At 37.0% G+C, this 17,505-nt stretch overlaps 1 protein-coding gene across 4 annotated transcripts in view; it reads right to left on the bottom strand.

The window, feature by feature from the left end:
- PARD3B (par-3 family cell polarity regulator beta) overlaps positions 1-17,505 on the bottom strand; it is a 391,710-nt gene that overhangs the window by 209,635 nt on the left and 164,570 nt on the right. For 3 of the 4 annotated variants that reach the window (XM_063162314.1, XM_063162315.1, XM_063162316.1), the window contains exons 6-10: positions 11,443-11,529; positions 7,776-7,901; positions 2,963-3,318; positions 1,181-1,320; positions 273-401 (exon numbers count right to left, since the gene is read on the bottom strand). In XM_063162314.1, the coding sequence (XP_063018384.1) occupies positions 273-401; positions 1,181-1,320; positions 2,963-3,318; positions 7,776-7,901; positions 11,443-11,529 (838 nt within the window). The remainder of the gene's footprint in view (positions 1-272; positions 402-1,180; positions 1,321-2,962; positions 3,319-7,775; positions 7,902-11,442; positions 11,530-17,505) is intronic. The other variant, XM_063162318.1, reaches the window with a different exon arrangement.

Below are 17,505 nucleotides of genomic sequence, written 5' to 3'. Positions count from 1 at the left end.
GCTTGCAAAATTAATTTACAGTATTCCCCTGTGAGTTATGCTTATGCTGTCATTTTTGGGGATGAAAAATCAGATTGTGTGGAATTGCATCTATAGTAGATAAAAATCAAACACCCCCAAAATCAAATTTGAGTATAAATACTTCTTGGAAACAAGCCTTATGTGACTACCTCTTATTGTCATTTCTCAGCTGACAATTTCTATTTCCTGGGCTAGTATTTAACCATGGAATTGTTTCAAAGTCACTCTTTGGGAAAGAATAACAAGTTTACCAGCTCTCGAGGTAGAAAGGCCTCCTCCTGACGAGCCACAATCAGACAGACAGTCTCGCCTTGCTTTGTGCTTCTCAGCATAGCTACAAGCTCTTCCTGGGTCCTGCCAGTGATGTCCCGTCCATTCACCTAACAGCCACAAAAGAACAGAGGGTGTCTTATCTCTGACTGCCTTTCAGCAGGTTTATTAGGTTCTCCTCACCTAACACAGGTGTCATTCAGCGACTGAGAGCAAAGAAGAATCAGCAACAGCTCCCATACTACCTCCCCCTCTGGCCCTGCACAAATTACTTAACCTTTCTCCTCCTCATTTTCACCATCTGTTAAAGCAGCTCTGTAGTACTTACTCGCCTTGCAGGGGGTTTGTGAGACTTAATTAGTTTGTAAAGCACTTTGAAGATGAAAAGTGCAGAAACAAGACCTTAGTATTAAAACTGTTTACCTTAAGAGCTTTTTGAGGTTAGTAAGTAGAAATAACCCATTAGATAATAAGACTGTAAGTCACAAGATACCTGAAAATTTTCAACAGACCAATTTGAGCAAAATTGCCTTAAAATGAGCACTTTACCAGCTTGATATTAACTGGAGATTTTTGTATATGGCTTAAGAGGCTAGACATGTTTTGGTCCTAAATCAATACATTTATCTGTTTTAAAACCCAAGATTTTATCAGGTTCCCCTTGTTCAATCACCTCAAGGACCCTTGTGAAAAGAATCATTTTTCCACCTCATGGTGTAAAGCACTTGTTGACAAACAAGTGACACAGAAACTGTGAGCATGACTTTTTAAACCAAGGGCAAGGACTGTAGTTCCATACATCAATACTATGTATGAGGAAATAGAACATTTATGACAGAGCTAGCGATCAATTTTAAGCAATGCAAATACAAAGGATGTTTATCCTCACCTCCAGGATTCTGTCTCCTGACTGCAAACGACCATCTTTTACTGCTGCACCTTTTGGTAAAATATTCTTCACAAAGATTGGACCAGGACCATGTACTGAAGAGTCTCTGGTAACCACTGTGAAACCAAGTCCTTCTGGACCTAGAATGTCAGATGGGGAACACACAACATAAATTTCAACATGTAAACAATGATCATTAAAAGTAAGCAAACAATGTCAGCAAGATATCCCAGAGACTCATTCATGTTAACTCCTAAAAATCCTGGAGACTCATTCATGTTAACTCTTAAAAAAAGAAGGTAAACAAAAAGCTGTAAACACAAGCATGGTCTGGAGAAGTCTACTCATGTCCAAACATATACCCAGACACTCTTAAAACAGCAAAAGATGCAAATACTTGGGTAGGCACATAATAATAAAAAACAGGAAAGAACTCTCTTTTTAAAGCATTTTCCTTTTCTATAGGTCACTACAATATTAATCTTCACTTTATGTCAATCAGTTTTCATGGAATCAGAGCAATTTGAATTGTTTATTTATAAGCATAAATATAATTTAGCAGGTTTTACTGAAATTTGGTAAATGGGAAAAATATCACATGATTTGAATGGAAAACTTGATGCGCTGCTCAGAAAGGACAAAGTGGCATTTCTAACCTTCCATTAAGTGAAGTTGTTTGCTGCTTAGAAATAAACAACCTCAAGTGTTAACAGATATGCTATAACAAGTAATTAGGGAGTAAAATAAATATTAGCAGGTATTGCTTATGAGCCACTAAAATCACTGGGAATAGCAGAGGCCATAAAAATCTTTTTATATTGAGTGGTATTTCTACCCATGTAGTAGTTTTCAAAGATATCATGATGTCAGTATCACATTGATATAATTTCCAGAAATATAAATGTTTCAAAATCAAAAGCATTAGATCTAGAATAGGGACATTCTTAAATGGGTTTTATTAACACAAAGCTGAAGAGTACAGAAGTAAAAATGAGTGATTTAGGTAAAGAAACAACAAAAATTAAGAAATGAGAGCTTGATTACATTCATAATGTGTTGTGTGCATAAAGTTACAGTTTCAAAAGGGCCACTTCTAGGATCAAATTTTACTCCCAGCCAAATCAGAGACAGAAATCAAATAAAAACCACAAATGCTAATTGGAAATTTCTTAAGCACATTTTACTACATGTTCATAAACCTGTTATTCCATTCAAAGACACACAGCTGCATGGTGCAGCAATTAAAGTTATACACACACAAATTTGGCCTCCTGACAGCTGAATAAATATGAAAGAAAAAAAGAAAGGTTTGGAGAGAATAAAAAAGGGAAAGACAGGTAAATCTGTGGTGAAGCTCTTGGAAAACATGAAATGGCAGAATAGATTTTTAAACATATCTTTAAAAGAACGTCATAACACTGTTGAGGTCAATTAGTCGATTAAATTAAATAACAAAGGTGACCAGCAAACAGTTCAAACTTTGATTCTATACATGTGAAAAGACTGAACTATCTCTTAAAATCACTTGTTGCTAATGAAATTGCTTCCACAGTGAGTAACAGAGATGTCCTAATCAGTAAATCTGGATAACACACCTCCAAAATGTATGAAAAAGCCCACTGTAGAAAACATTACTCTTTACATTGCTATACCTTTGGAAAGTTTTGGTACTTTTAAATGATAAATAACTTGTGTCTTCAACGTCACTTGTTAAATTAAAAGGCTAAGGTATTACTATAGAGAACATGATACCGAATTAATCATATCATCACAAAGACTTACCTTTTTTCAGGTCTATCTTTATTTTCTTTGCATTTCTCTTATTGCCAAATCCCATAAGTGGAGACAGTGAGGGAGAAGAAGGCTTTCTACCCAGACGTGGGAGGTTGGGGCTCTTAGCTTGTTGCAGTGCTCCCTGTACACCTGACTCCAAGATTGCTCCAGAAATATTAATAGTTTTCACAGCAGGTTTTGGATGAAGAGGAGGTGGAATTTTTGTTTTTGTAACTCCTTCTTCATTATTCAGAATACAAAGAGGAGCTATAGCAGACTTTTCATACTGCTCTCGGTTATACGGAGGAAGGACTTCCAAGATGACACTTTGAAATTTCATTGCTTGACGGAAGATGTCCTGAGCCCTTTAAAAGAAAGATAACAAAATTCCTATGACAAACTAGAAAACGTGGGCAAAATTTGAAGTTGTTTACAGTGAATAAGATGAAAGTTTACTTTATGTTTACATCTATAGCATCCCTTTTTTAGAAAAGTACACATGAAATAAGATTTCGAAACTACAGCATTTCCTTACATTTCAAGTAGGAGCAGCGTATCTGTTGGAATTCCTAAGCTGCTATGAAAACATACCAGCCAGAATAAACTGATGAACACATTTCTTCATGCAGAGCATCAGAAAGGGAAGGTCTGATGGCAAAAGACTGCTGAAGATAGAGCTTGCTGCTTTTTTGAAGTGCTTGTCTGTTATGTATTTTCTTGTTGGCATAGAGGCACACTGAGCACTCGCCACCAATTGTTCTGGTGAATACATGTACTCCAAGCAAGCTCAACTCTCCATTTTTTCCAAATCCAGTCTAATTGCACCTCAGATTCCTTTGTAATCCCTAATGCAACTCCTGGCTGATTACACAGCAATAAAATAGGATGAGGGTATGGGATACATAGACACTAGGAAAAAAATCTGATGACCAAAGTGGTGCAATTATTTGTGTTTTTACATAAATAGGTCGATATTACATCTTTCAAGCAGTAACCTTTTGCAATGTGGATATGAAGATTTCACATAATCCGTGTTTTTACAGATGTGCTCAAATGCAACACCAAAAACTGTGTTAAAGCATTTAATGGAACTATTGCCCTTGATACTGATAGGGCAATGGAGAATGGCTTTAAACAAAAAGAGAAAGATTTAAGCCAGACATTAAGAAGAAATTATCTACTCAGAGGGTAGTAAGGTACTTGAACAGGTTGCCCAGAGAAGCTCTGGATACCCCATCCTTGGCAATGTACAAGGCCAGGCTAGATGGGGCCCTGAACAATCTGATCTAGTATGTGACATCCCTGTCCATGCCTGTGGGGTTGGAATGAGATCATCTTTAAGGTCCCATCCAACCCAAACCATTCCATAATTCTGTGAACTGATACCATGGTAACAACACCATGCTCAGATTCCCATGCACTGTAAGGGGGATTAAGACAAGTTGGCCAAAAGAATTGTTCATAAAGCCTTCCCTGGATTTTGAATAACCCGTAAATTTGGACAATCAAGCCATGCTACAAACCTTGGATTCTAAAGGAACAAAGGAGACTTTCCTCTTTCTATGCTTTTCTCTCCTACCTTCTGTTGAAAGTGATGGATTTTCTTCCATACTGCAGAAGACCACTTGAGTATGAACAGAAGTAGTAGCTCAAGTGCAGTTTGACAATTAAAAACTGAAAACTTCTGCTTAGCTGAATTGAGGCAAGAGGGAAAGTAATGGCTACATTAAATTTTAAATAAATCATAGAGTCCTTCTAAGAACATTGTATTTATCTCCTACCCTTCTGTGGTACGTCAGTCTGAGTCACTATTTTGCTCAAGTCTTGGCTTTGGATTTACACTCAGTTATGTAACAGGAATCAATGTTTAAAGTACTTCTGAATTTTTTTTTTTCTTTTTTACACTGACACAGGAAGGAAGGCACTGCAAATATAAATGTCTTCAAAACACACCTACTGCTTTCCCAGATGAACAGAGTTGCACAATATATCCACCTTGCAACTGCAGGTGGTGGAAAAGAGGCTTTTAAGAGGGTTTTCTGTAGCATGAAGACATTGAAGTCAGGGGTCAGTCCCAATGGGTACTGCTGTGGGAAAGAACCAGTCTTGCCACACTGACTGCAAAAGCATCAAGAATCAGAATAGCAACATTCACTGACAGGTGAAGCTGCCAGACAGAAATCTCAAATTTGGAAAAGAAACATAGCAGGGAGAACGTTGTAGGGAGGCATTCTTTTAGTATCACCCTCAAGGGTTGTGTTTCAGAGCTGTAACAGACTGGGCTCCAGTGTCTCAGCAGAGATTACAGGTTATCCATTCACCTATAGCCTGTCAAAGTTGTCAAGGACAGACTGATAGTAGAAGCCATGGCACACTTCCAGCACAAAGGATGTAAAATGTTAACTCTGTTTCTTTCACACCCCATCTTCATCCTTGTAAGTAGCTGCTTGGTCTTATGTTACAAGGTAATTTAATAACTCAGTTTCAAAAGGTTAATATTTAAAATATATGCAAGAAAAAACATAAGATCTCCTTCAAACAAAAATTAGTGGAAATCACTCAAGACATCCTATGGGAAAGTCTAAATGCAGTCTTCAGGGGCAAAGTAACTGGCTACACTTCAAAGGGAAAAACTAATGAATGGAGAAATTTATATTTCTTGAGACCCCAAGTGCATACTTTAAAGAAGTAAGCGAGTCAGTTAAAAGAGGTGCTAGAAACTCTGCAGCACAACAGAATGTAATTGAATAGATTAGCAGCAAATGAAAAAGTAGACCAACAGTCCCAATATATAGCTATTATAAACGTGGGAATACAGAAAGTAGGCTGCTGCTGCTACAGCTGCAGAAGCAGCAATTGTCAGGAGCAATACTAGAAAGTCTCTGCTGAAACTAGAAAGAGACACCATGTAACAGTCTAAGCGTTAAAACAGCTTTTACAAGGTTTATGAAGAAATGTCAATTTGAAACCAGCCAACAGATTTTCCTCTCTAAGGAGAATCTGATTGTTATTTCTGGGTCAACAGTCACTGGAACAACACTTTGTTGTAGCTTTTACAATTAGTGGATTTCTTTAACTTGGACTTCTGTCAGGTTAGCACAGTTACATCATGCAAGATGAAAACTAAAGGCATGCTCACGGAGATTAGCTTCAGCCTGGAAAGAGCCTTCAGCCAGTCTCCACAGCCAGGGAAGAAAGATGATGTAGAAAAGTATTTTGGAAAATAATTCAGCAGAACAATTGAAGATTTGGGAATATGTTAGAGCTCATCTAAAATGTTCTCCCCTGTCCCCAAACAGACATTAAGCCCTCAACACTCGTATTTTTTCCTCAATTGCCACTGCAACGACACTACTTGGTTTTGTAACATAAGGAAACTTAGCCCAAGAAAATTAGGCTCTGCTCTGAATCACCTTTAAGACATTTTTCTCTCCCAATAACAGAGAGAGAGAGTCTAACAAGACCAATCTCTTTAAGCTAACTCTTACGGTAAATAGTCCTTTCAACTCTCAATACTTTACACAAACTTTTAGAAAGTGTCCTGCATGTTGCATTTTGAAGGAAAGTCTGACAGAGAACTAGAAAATTTCCTGAAGTATTTCCTACTGCCCCACAATCTAGTAATCTTACAGAAAAACATGCAGAGTCCTCCACTCCACAAACACCTCATGGGCTGAAAGCCTTTGGAGATGTAGTTACACTCAGAAGAAAACACAGAGGAGACAACACATTGTAAAGAAAAGATCACACAGGATTTTGAAAAGAGAGGTTTTGATTCAAGCAAACCTTATTTGCAAAATTTCATTACCAAACTGCACAGTGGGGCAATGAATGTTTTAACAAGATATAGACAGACAATTATGTTCTGCTAAAATTGATATCTTATTTAGGAATTGCATGGATGGAAGAGAATAGCACGTATAGAGCCGTTCTGTAAAAGCAAAGTGCTTTTACCACCAAATATGCAGAAAGCTGTAGCTAAAAAGCTATCAGGAGGGGAAAAAGCAGTCTCAAACAAGAATACCTATGCTACAGAACTACACTGGTTTAGTGAAAACTTATTTTGTAAATATTTATTCCTAACTGTGAAATTAATGTATTTGATTTTAGTCTAGAAGCCTTGAACATTTGGCTTACTGTTTAGAAAGTTAAGCCTCGACTCCCTTGACATCTCAGTAAGTTTTTGTTATATTATAAACAATCACTCAGTTGTCTGAACATATGGATTGAGAGCAAAAACAAATTACTATTTAATTACTACAGTAAATATCTGTGAAATTTGAGAGGCTATTCTTTTGAGCAACAATGCCACATTAATCCATAGATGATCAAAACAACCTGTTAGTTAAAAATTATTTGAGATAGATAATAAATGTCAACAGACTTTTAATAAAAGTCATAAGAAGTAAGACTTTCCATTTAGCTCAAGTAATCATAGTCTGACAGTAGAAGTATTTTTTAAAAAATTAATGCTTGAAAAGCTGCAGCACAATAAAAACATCTTATTTCATTTGCAAAAGAACATTAAACACCATGCTGTTATGTTGACTCATTCTGAAAGTCTTATGAAATAAAAAATTACAAAGAGAATATGGTAAAAGTAACAGAAGAACTAGAAAGGGAAAATACAAATATAAAACTTAATGTTATTAAATTAGGTAAGCACAGTAAGTTCACTAAAATTCCTCAAATTACATCTTATTTGGAGGTTTCAGAAAGAAAATTATGAAGTTTCTGCCACATAGCAATTTTATAGGCTTTTTTTTTCTGAAATCAGTATTAATCCCTTTACAAATCACTTAAAATATAAACCAGCACTTACTGTGCAAAGGTTTTATCTGTAAGGTCCACATGGTTTATCTTCACAATGCACTCATTTTCATGGAAAAGACCATCACGCCTAGATCTGCTGTTTTCCTCAATACCACGGATGAAGAGTCCCAGCATCCTAAAAGGCAAAACATTGGTGCAAACTGTCCTTATTGTGCTGATACAAATTTAGAGAAGTAAAAATAGATATTAATCTCTACTGCGTATGAAATGATACAGTAGACTGACTCTCTGTGTAAGAAGTGCTTAACCTAGAGGAAGGTTTCAGCTGACTAATTAATGAAATGGGGGGATTCCAAAAAATACCATGAAAAATTGCAGTACACTAATGCTTTGCAACTTGCAAGAACTTGGGGAGCATTAAGTCCTGTAGGTCATACTTGGAGAAACAGAGGAAAACACCTAGACCCCTCTCCAGTTAAAAATGTCAGTATAGCTTATGCCATATTTTTCTGCCACTGCTTCAAGTAAAATCACAAACAGATTAAAAGTAATTTTCTACCTTGATACAATAAAATAAACAGCAGTTAGAATGAGATGAAAAAATAACTGACTTTTCTACTTCTGCAAACACCTACGAAGTTTTCAGTTGCCAAAGTCCCTTGCTTTGATACAAGACAGCATTGCTACTCATTCTTGTGGCAGGACAGCAGCAGAACATCAACACCCAAGCTCTTTGTTAACAAATTAAGTGCAAGTGAAAATGGAGGTGCAGCACAGAATAATGCAATAAGTGTGCCAGTATGGATGGTGCAAAATTCCAGTGTTGCTAACTCTGCTAGGAGCACTTGGCTAATCCTGGCCTACCTGGAACACTGCTGTGTTGCAAACTATAATTCAACATAGCTATAGCCAATGATACACTACAGTGTGCAAAAATTCCTGACAACTGTGCGTTTGCAAAGAACTTCTATAATCAATCTTTGTCCACTAAATTTCCATACCACTTCAGCATCAAAGATGGTCATCAAGGATGACCTTTAGAGACCATTTTCTATTGGTTATACTTCATAAAATATTAATGTGCAATTTTCAATGTGCCGGCACTCCAATCACAAAGCAGAAGTCCTGTATTTTTGTCTCAGATTCACGACTGCCTCTCATATCTAAGTCCATTCAACAGATTCACAGTACACCATTAACTAATTCAAGCGACACTATATTCACTGAGCATTTGATTTTAGATTTACTGTCTAAGAACAATAAAAAAATTTGTACTTCTGTCCTATCAATTACTAAGTGAAAAACTAGTTTCTACAGAATATTAGTTCTTTGCAGTATCTAACAGAAAAAAGTGATTTCATAGCATAAAGATTCTCTTGTTACAAGAGTTATCCTTCCCAAAGGATTAAAAAGGGTAGTGATGGTGAGGGGCCACAGCCCTTTTGATGACATCCAACTAGTGGCAATCAAAAACCTTAACCCTAAGAACTAACTAAATACAACTAGAACTACCTAAATACAACTATGCTAAAATGCAAACCAGTAAAAGTACAGAAATAAATGAAATTACAAATTAAGTTTGTTGCTCACTAATCCTGTGTGCTTGGATACTGCATTCATATATGCAATAGGATGGCCTACTTGTCTGAAACTTGTGTGTGCTGTACTGCCCACGAGCCTTGAGTTATATAGACTGAGGCAGTTTGAATTCATTCCTCCATTACTTTCTTCCACAGCCTAAATTTTACCATTTTAATTCACTATTAAATTTTAATTTCCTGTTTTTAATGATATTTAAGTGCAAAAGAAAGGGGGAAAATTATTTCCATTACTTTTGTAGTTCCTGTATAAACTAAGACTTTGTAAATTAATATGATGTTTTAATGACCTGTAGAAAAATTTTGGCCTGCAGCAGCACCATGCTAAAGCCAGCATTACCTTATTAGAAGATAACTTTACAATTGAAATACCAGACCCAGCTAGTCAGAGCCAGCATGTACTCATAAATTCTATCATGTCACCAAAAGAAATAAAATATGCTCTTCTGTACTTTCTCATGTTATGATGAATCACAATTTATACTCTGGTCTCAGAATAGATGAAAAAAAGAGGGTCAAGCCATTTAAGCCAGTCCAGTGCTTTAACAAAGGTATCAGTACAGTTCTGCTAAGAGCTGTCTTAAAATGTAAAGACAACTACCTAAACCAGTACCTCAATTGTCAAAGACCTCCTCTACTCCAGCAGATCCCCAAAAGCATTTCTAAGTAAGGACACATTAACATGAATACAATGTAGACTAAGAACTCTTCTTCTTGCAGGTCTTTAAAAGCAGCTCTCAACACAGCGATACTTAAGTACAAAACTGCATTTCAGTCACAACAATTACTGATTTTAATAGCTTGCAATTTCATCAAAATTGTTTTACTGAAAGATCTTGAAGTATGGTGTACCCACTACAGCCTTTATGGCATGCCTATATCAAGGAGCTCTGGTCTGCATCTCAGAATGGGTAACAAACACAGGTGGCTTTCTCAAGACCAACAGGCAGCCCAAAAAGCCAAGGACACAACTTGGATCTCTGACAGTTGCCACTGAAGACCAACTTTCTTCTTGAGACAGTGATGCCATTTTACAGGCAGCAGATGGACATCTATTTTCCCTTTTGGTAAATAAAACAATCTGAATTAATTTGGGTCCACTTACAAATTCAGATCTTGCCAAGAAAACAGACCTTTACAAGGTAACTCAATCCTTCACATTCTCTGTCCTACATGAATTCTGACAAGTAAAGAAATATTCAAGAATTAGACAATTTTTACTTTTGCAATAATTGGCTTTGTGTAACCGGCAGACATTTTACTATAAAGCAGTGTCATTTATGGCTCTGGCAATTTCCCATCTCTTATTCACGGCTGCCAGTGTCAAATTAACTCTCTGGCTAAGCCTCTGTATGTCAAATTTCAGCCTAGATTTTTTTTTTAACACATCCTAGTTACATAGCTTGGAAAACAGCTATAATGAAAATGCTGACGCAGTCTTAACTACAGCACATCAGTATGAGCACGCTGCTATAATAGGCTTTTGTGATCTCGATGGACTTGGTTAAATCATTTATAATTAAAGTAATTGTATTGTGACAAAAAAGGGTTCATGGTATAGAGCACATTTTATAAATGCTATGCAATCAAATCTGAAAGATGGCTTGAAAAGTATGAGGAGGCAAGCAATTTCTTGACTCTTCTTGTCTGGTATGTCACTAAGGAAGAGACTCTGCAGAGATATTCAATTTAGGAAAAACAAACCAAACAAAAACAAACAAGCCCACAAGAGCACAAGAAAACCAACCCAACACCACACAAAACTACTGAGTCCAGTTTACCATTCAGAGAATAAAAGCTGGGACAATTAAAAAGGCATATATGAATACAGATGATAGTACTGACTCAAAGCAATTGGACATGGCACTTCAGGCTGTGGTCTAGTCGACAAGATGGAGAGAACAGTCAATGGTTGGACTCAAGTATTTTTGAGGTCTTTTCTAACTTAAATGATTCTATGGTTGCCTTATACAGAACTTGGACTAGTAAATATTTTGGTAATGGATGAGCATCATAGACCAATTTTTGTCTTCCTTCAGGTAAGCAAGCATTTTAAGATAAGCACAACTGAAATCCTTTCATTAATATACTTCTTGAGCAATGCAGAAACTATCTTACCTTCCACTCAAGGATGAAAAAAAGGGCACTACATGTATTCCCAAGGGTCCACCTTCTCCAGAAATCTCCACTGTTTTTGTCATTTCACTGAAAAAGAGCACATGGAAACAAATCTCATAAGCTTATTCAGAGAATTCTCCATAGTCTTCAAATATCTCTATCTCCATATATCAATAAAACAAATTCCTGATTGATCAGATAGCAGAAAGGGTAGAAAAATATTTTACTCAGAGCTCACTAATATATGAAAATAAAATGAAAAGTAAAACAGCCATGAAATTCTTTAATTGTTTTAGATTAGCATTTCTGCTTTTTAAAAGGGAAAGAAATCAAATACTAGACATTTTCGTAAGTTAACCTTCAAGTAAATTAATTAGAATACTAAATAATAAGCTTTTATGTGAGGAGAGACTTAATCATCAAAAAAAAAAAAAGCAGAGGGGAGGGTTATTTTACATGTTCTTAATTTAAGCTCCATGTGAGTTGCTTCAATTTTCCCATGTGGCCACATTAAAACACAAAGATCACACAGAAAGGACATTGAGACTTTCAAGTCAAATCATATTTAAATATACTGATTTCTTCCCTCAGTTGCATAAAACCTCTGTGATGAACAAAGAACAAAAAAAATTGTGATCAGTAGTGCAACTCAGCTCATTTTATCAAGTTTCCTTCCTCTAACACTGTTATTAAAAACCTCTGTATTATCTCTGACAGACTTATGCTGTTTCATGGCATGTGCTGTTTCACTTCCTATTGACTATTGTACACTGTCAGCCTCACAGTGACCTTAACTCTATTCTGGGTGACATGACTGGAAAAGGAAGGTACTTGAACTGGCTAGAACCTAAAAAATTTAGCAATGTCTGTATTTCAGCAGACATGGTTCCTTCATTCCACAATAGTGTCCATCTTGCAAAATAGTCCCTCCCACAGCACTGAACACCCCCAGCACCCAGGATCGGTGGCCAGCAGTCAACTCCTGGGCACACCCATTCAGAACACTCCAGCTGTGAGCTGTGTTTGCCTGCCAATCCTTCAGAGTGCACAGAACACGTGAAACTGAACCAAATGGCCACTTCAGATGCTGCCCTGAGTTAAACACTCAGTCTAACTGATCAAGTGCAGACTGCTAGAGAGAAAGAGACTTCTGATCCTTCCCTGTGCACCAGGTCTAGAGAGCACACGTTCGCTAGATAAGACAACCAAGCAGATTCTTTACTACCACCCTGCCCTCCCTACCTCAGATGATTTTTCACAAGTACCACAACTTCCTCTGGCACCAGTTGACTGATCTTGCTGAACCATGGTTTTACGATCATTTGATTTGATGCAAGAATCCGCACTGAAACCCATCAGGAGTCTCTGATTGCCCTTGAAACGGCAGCACAGTCACACCACATTAGGTACAACATGAACCCAAGTGGCACAGCTGAGCCCTCTCACAAGGAGCACAATTACTCAAATGACCTTAGATAAAATCTGGCATTGCTTCCTAATAAAACAGGAATATTTTTTTGTTGTTATGAACCTTTATCCAGTTGCACAACGATTAATGAGAAGCAATTTGCCCTAAATACAATAATTCTTAGCTTGATTAGCTAAATATAGAATAAGACTGAAAAGTAAGTTTATAATTTTTTTTTTAATTAGGGAACAGAGTGAGTTTTGGGGAGCTTTTATTTTTTGTAAACTGTTCTTTAAAGAATGCTGGCACTGTAATGAACTGATGTTCTCTAGATATTAAATGGAAAGACCCTGAAAAACAAGCCACCACTGATCCCAAAGTAACAGATTTACATGTTACTGTATTTATAAAGCAGACACCAGCAACAGGCATTTGTGGATTTTTCTTTCCTGTATTCACCACTTCATTAATCAAATGGGGAAATCCTGACAAAATCTTCCTGTAAGATTTTTTTTAATACATTTTTTTCTGGTGAGGCTGGCTAGAAAAGCTAATCAGTGTGGTTACCAAAAACCTCAAAAATGCATGCATAGGAAATTAACTCCTCTTTCAGTTCCATCTTTTACTTCCTCCAATTCTCTTAACACACAAAGAAAGATAATTAAAGGGCTACTTACATTGTCTTTTGAACTTCTACAAAATCAAAAAGCATAAGTAAATTAAGCAGCCAAGCCCTTTAGATTCAGAAAAAAATCAGAAGTAGTGAGTGGGCTTTCATTTGCACAGGGAAAATTGAAGTAAATTACAGCTGTCCCCAAATAACCCTGTGTGCTCTAGGGAGGAGTTGTCTTCCTAAGCAACTGTAAGAAAGAGCAGGAATTTTTTTGAGGGCTATTGCGACAGACAGGTGAGCTGTCATATTAAGTCAATGTAGTCACAGTTATAAGTAGGCCGAAAGCCAAAGAAAACATACAAACTTACTTTTAAACTGAACATGAAATGTACACACTAAGAAAAATAGGCTTCTTTGTGAAAACAAATAGCCCACGTGCACATTATATATTACTTTAAAAATTTTTGGTACATCCTAAAACTTACAGATGTTCTAGAGCACTAAAGATTCAGAATAAGAGCACACTGTATACATGTATTAAGAACTTTGAAATTATAATGTTAATTAAAAATCCATGAGTCTAAATAGACTTCTCCTTCTCAAACAAATGGGACTCTTAGTTACATCCAAGAAGAAAACAGCCTTTGACACCAACTTTCATGGACCTTTGAGGACATGTTATTTTTTATGTTGTACCTATGCAAGCATGACAGTTAAAAAATTTTAAAACCAGAACATCTGGGATTTGATTTGGTTTTTTTCATTTAAGAACCTCCAAGATTAGCGATTCAGACACATTTGGTATCATTCACTTGTTCTGTCCCTCTTCAGGCAGGTTTAATCTGCCCACAAGGACAGCTGAACTCAGCACTGTACTATTTCATGCTGGCTTACAGTTTATACTGTACTGGACAAAGTATTCAGGAACAGGGCATGGCTGAGTGAGATTCTAAATAGGATGAGCTCTAAGAATACTAATTACTAAACTCCAAAGGCACATGGGGGACACAGGTGCTAGGACTCTTCAGATTGACAGAGCTAGGTTAAAAAAATTAAAGAAAGATGTAGGAGAAAGCAGAATTACTGTCTTACAGGCTGATAGCTGTGACAAAAGAATGTAATTTACAGAATTTTTGCAATATTCAACACATTTTAAAAACAAATACATAAATAGGAAAAAAAAATTTGCGAAGTTAGTAACCTACTCGTGACCTACTGCCCTTTGAAATCTCCCATACAGATCTTAAATGCATTTTGCAGTAAAAGAAAACACATGTCTGGCCCATCAAATCAGTATTAAAAAACCAGAGGAAAATCCCTAGCTGGGGATCATAGGCTGGGAGCATTGGTAGGCTGAGTATCTCCTCCTTGCTCTTCAAGAAACAGGCAGAACTCCTACCTCAGGAAATCTTGAAGAATCTACTCTGTGGAATGCATACAGATACATTATTACAGGAGTCAAAAAGACCAAACTTTTAAAAAGTCTTTATGTCAGCAAAATTCCTCTGAAGTGCAAAGTTCACCCCAGCCAGAAACACAGCACTCAGCCTTCTTCCAACACATGCTGGCACCTCCCTCCCCCCTAGGTGCACTGAAGGTACCTCAGGTCTCACTCAGGGGAGAACACCTGTCCAGCATGACCTGATCCAAGATGCTATACTATTGATTTTTAACCTGAAGAGGCTGTTATCATTTACTATTTAAATTCTTCTTTGTTTGATATTATTGATTTCTGACGGATTCTTTACCATCTATCACATTTGTCAACAAGGCTTGCCATGCATATTATTAAAAACACTGATAGGTACTGTTCAGCAAAGAGATAGAGAAAGTGTACACAGTAGTGAGCATGCACAGCACTGGCAACATGGAAAGGAAAATTTAAACAGAGTGCTGCACATTTAGTGGTCATATTAAATTGCGAATCAATCTATTCCTCAGATTTGCAGTGTCCTGGCTGTGGAATACTATAGCTCCCTCTCCTGAAACCTGTATCAAGAATTAGCAGTTTGTGATTTACACAATGGGAAAAGATCTATTAGCGGAAAGCTTCTCTGCAGACGACCCAAGAACACTGAAGAACCCAACCCAACACTGAGCACACAGATGCTTTAAAGGGAACCCTCGCCAGAAAGAAATGTGTTGCTGCAGCAAGACTGAGTTCACTGAGGTGCTTTGAGCTTCCCCAGCTACAAAGGCTTGGTAGAATTACTCTTGAAGAATGCAGTAGGCACAGCCTAAAGCAGATTAATTGTTCTGCAACACAGTGAAGACAGTATCTCAGAAAAGCTGATTACTGCATGGGTTACTGGGCAAAACTTGTCATCATGTGTATGTCACAAGAACCTACTGCTTGAGTAAACACAAAGTATTTACCATTCCAGTAGCGTTTTCCTTCGCAATTTTAGTCATAGTCAACACTTTCTCAAGCATTTTTAAGAAAAGGTACCGATTAGTAAGGTGCCATAACTCAAAAAAATCTTTTAGTGCAGAATGTCAATGTTTCCCTTGCAAACAGAAAAGCACAGCTGATATTCTGAACATGCTATGTGGTGTTTTTATTGACCACAGCCAAGCAAAAAGCAAATTAAATGTCAGCCAGATGTAGAGAGCTCACAGATGCAGCTATTAAGCTGTATCTCCTTGCATGTTCTTCACTTGCACCTCCAGTTTCATGCCTCTTCCTCCAACACTGCCATTCCAGAAGAGAGAACATCCATCAACAAAAGGTGTTGATGTCTGGTAGAGAGCAAAGGCTTACAGGGCATGGCAAATTCCTACAGGGCATTTTAAAGAGGAAGCATGCACAGATTTATCCAAATAAAGAGTCTGATGACTCTGCTGTGTACTTTTTTCATATACTAAACCAATACAGGTACTGATGATAAAAAATTCATCCAAAGGCGGCTTTCAGAGTATTCATCTAAACTAAACCTGTCACACTTCTCATCCACCTCCTCCTTTTCCACATATTTCCTTCCCTGTTTTCAGCTAGGTGCTCAAGCCTTTGCTTAAAATGTCTTGAAAGTCCTGAAGAAGGAGCTGGAACTCAAGATGTTATGTAATGTGAACACACGCAAATGATGAAAATCAGAAAAATATCTAAATAGGGCTAGAAAGCACCCTACAAGGAGGAGAGAAAGCAACACAATGTGCAGGCAAGGGTAAGTTTTCCAGGTACAGTTAAGGAAACTGGTCAATCTTTTGTAAGAGACAGGAACAGAGCAGCTGCTCCACCCTACACAACACTAAACAAACTATCCGTAAGTTCAAATATTTACTATGAAATAATGCCACAATCTTCCATTTGCAGGTTTGAAGAGGAAACAAATCACCTTCTAACTAAAATGCATTAATCTAGTTGTTCCAGACTTTTTTTTTCCCCAGTAAAATTAGTTAGTTCTCACAAGATTAACCCAGAAATTTTAGAGAGAAATCAGATAGCTGGCAAGCACTGGAGCTTTGTGTCTTTTTTCTTTAAATCAAATGGTTCCAATTCTCTTTTGTTAGACTAATGAAAGACACAGTAGGTTAAAAATAGGAAAACACAGAGAAGGAAAAAATGCTTCAGCTACACTTTAATTATGTATCTACAGTGCTTAAACCAAGGAACTGACCCTGACCTCTGCTAAAAAGAAGTGGGAAGACAGCAAAAGCGAACATAATGAAAACACATAATGAATTATCTATGCATAAATTACCCTTTGCGTTCCAACTAATCCACTGCTATTAAGCTAAACATCCACTTCCAAGCAGATTCGTGTTTACTGTTCCTTAACACAGTAATTTTTACTGAGAAAAGCAAGCTTTTCAAAACCAGTATTCCCATGTACAGTGTGCTAAGGAATTCAGTGCTTAAAGTTGTGACAAGCACCTACCTAATCATCTACAGAGTATCAAGACACTGCTCTTACTATGAAAATCTTTCAGACCTAGTACAGAACATGAAAAAAGGCACAGAGAAATACAAAATTTTGTACACTGATGACACTAGCTTGGCTTCCTTTACCCTGAATATCATCTTTACTTGAAAATCAACAAC

This window comes from Melospiza melodia, chromosome 8, assembly GCF_035770615.1.
Source record: "Melospiza melodia melodia isolate bMelMel2 chromosome 8, bMelMel2.pri, whole genome shotgun sequence".
In the NCBI taxonomy this organism is placed as follows: Eukaryota; Metazoa; Chordata; class Aves; order Passeriformes; family Passerellidae; genus Melospiza; species Melospiza melodia.
This window is presented reverse-complemented; position numbering and strand designations above follow the sequence as displayed.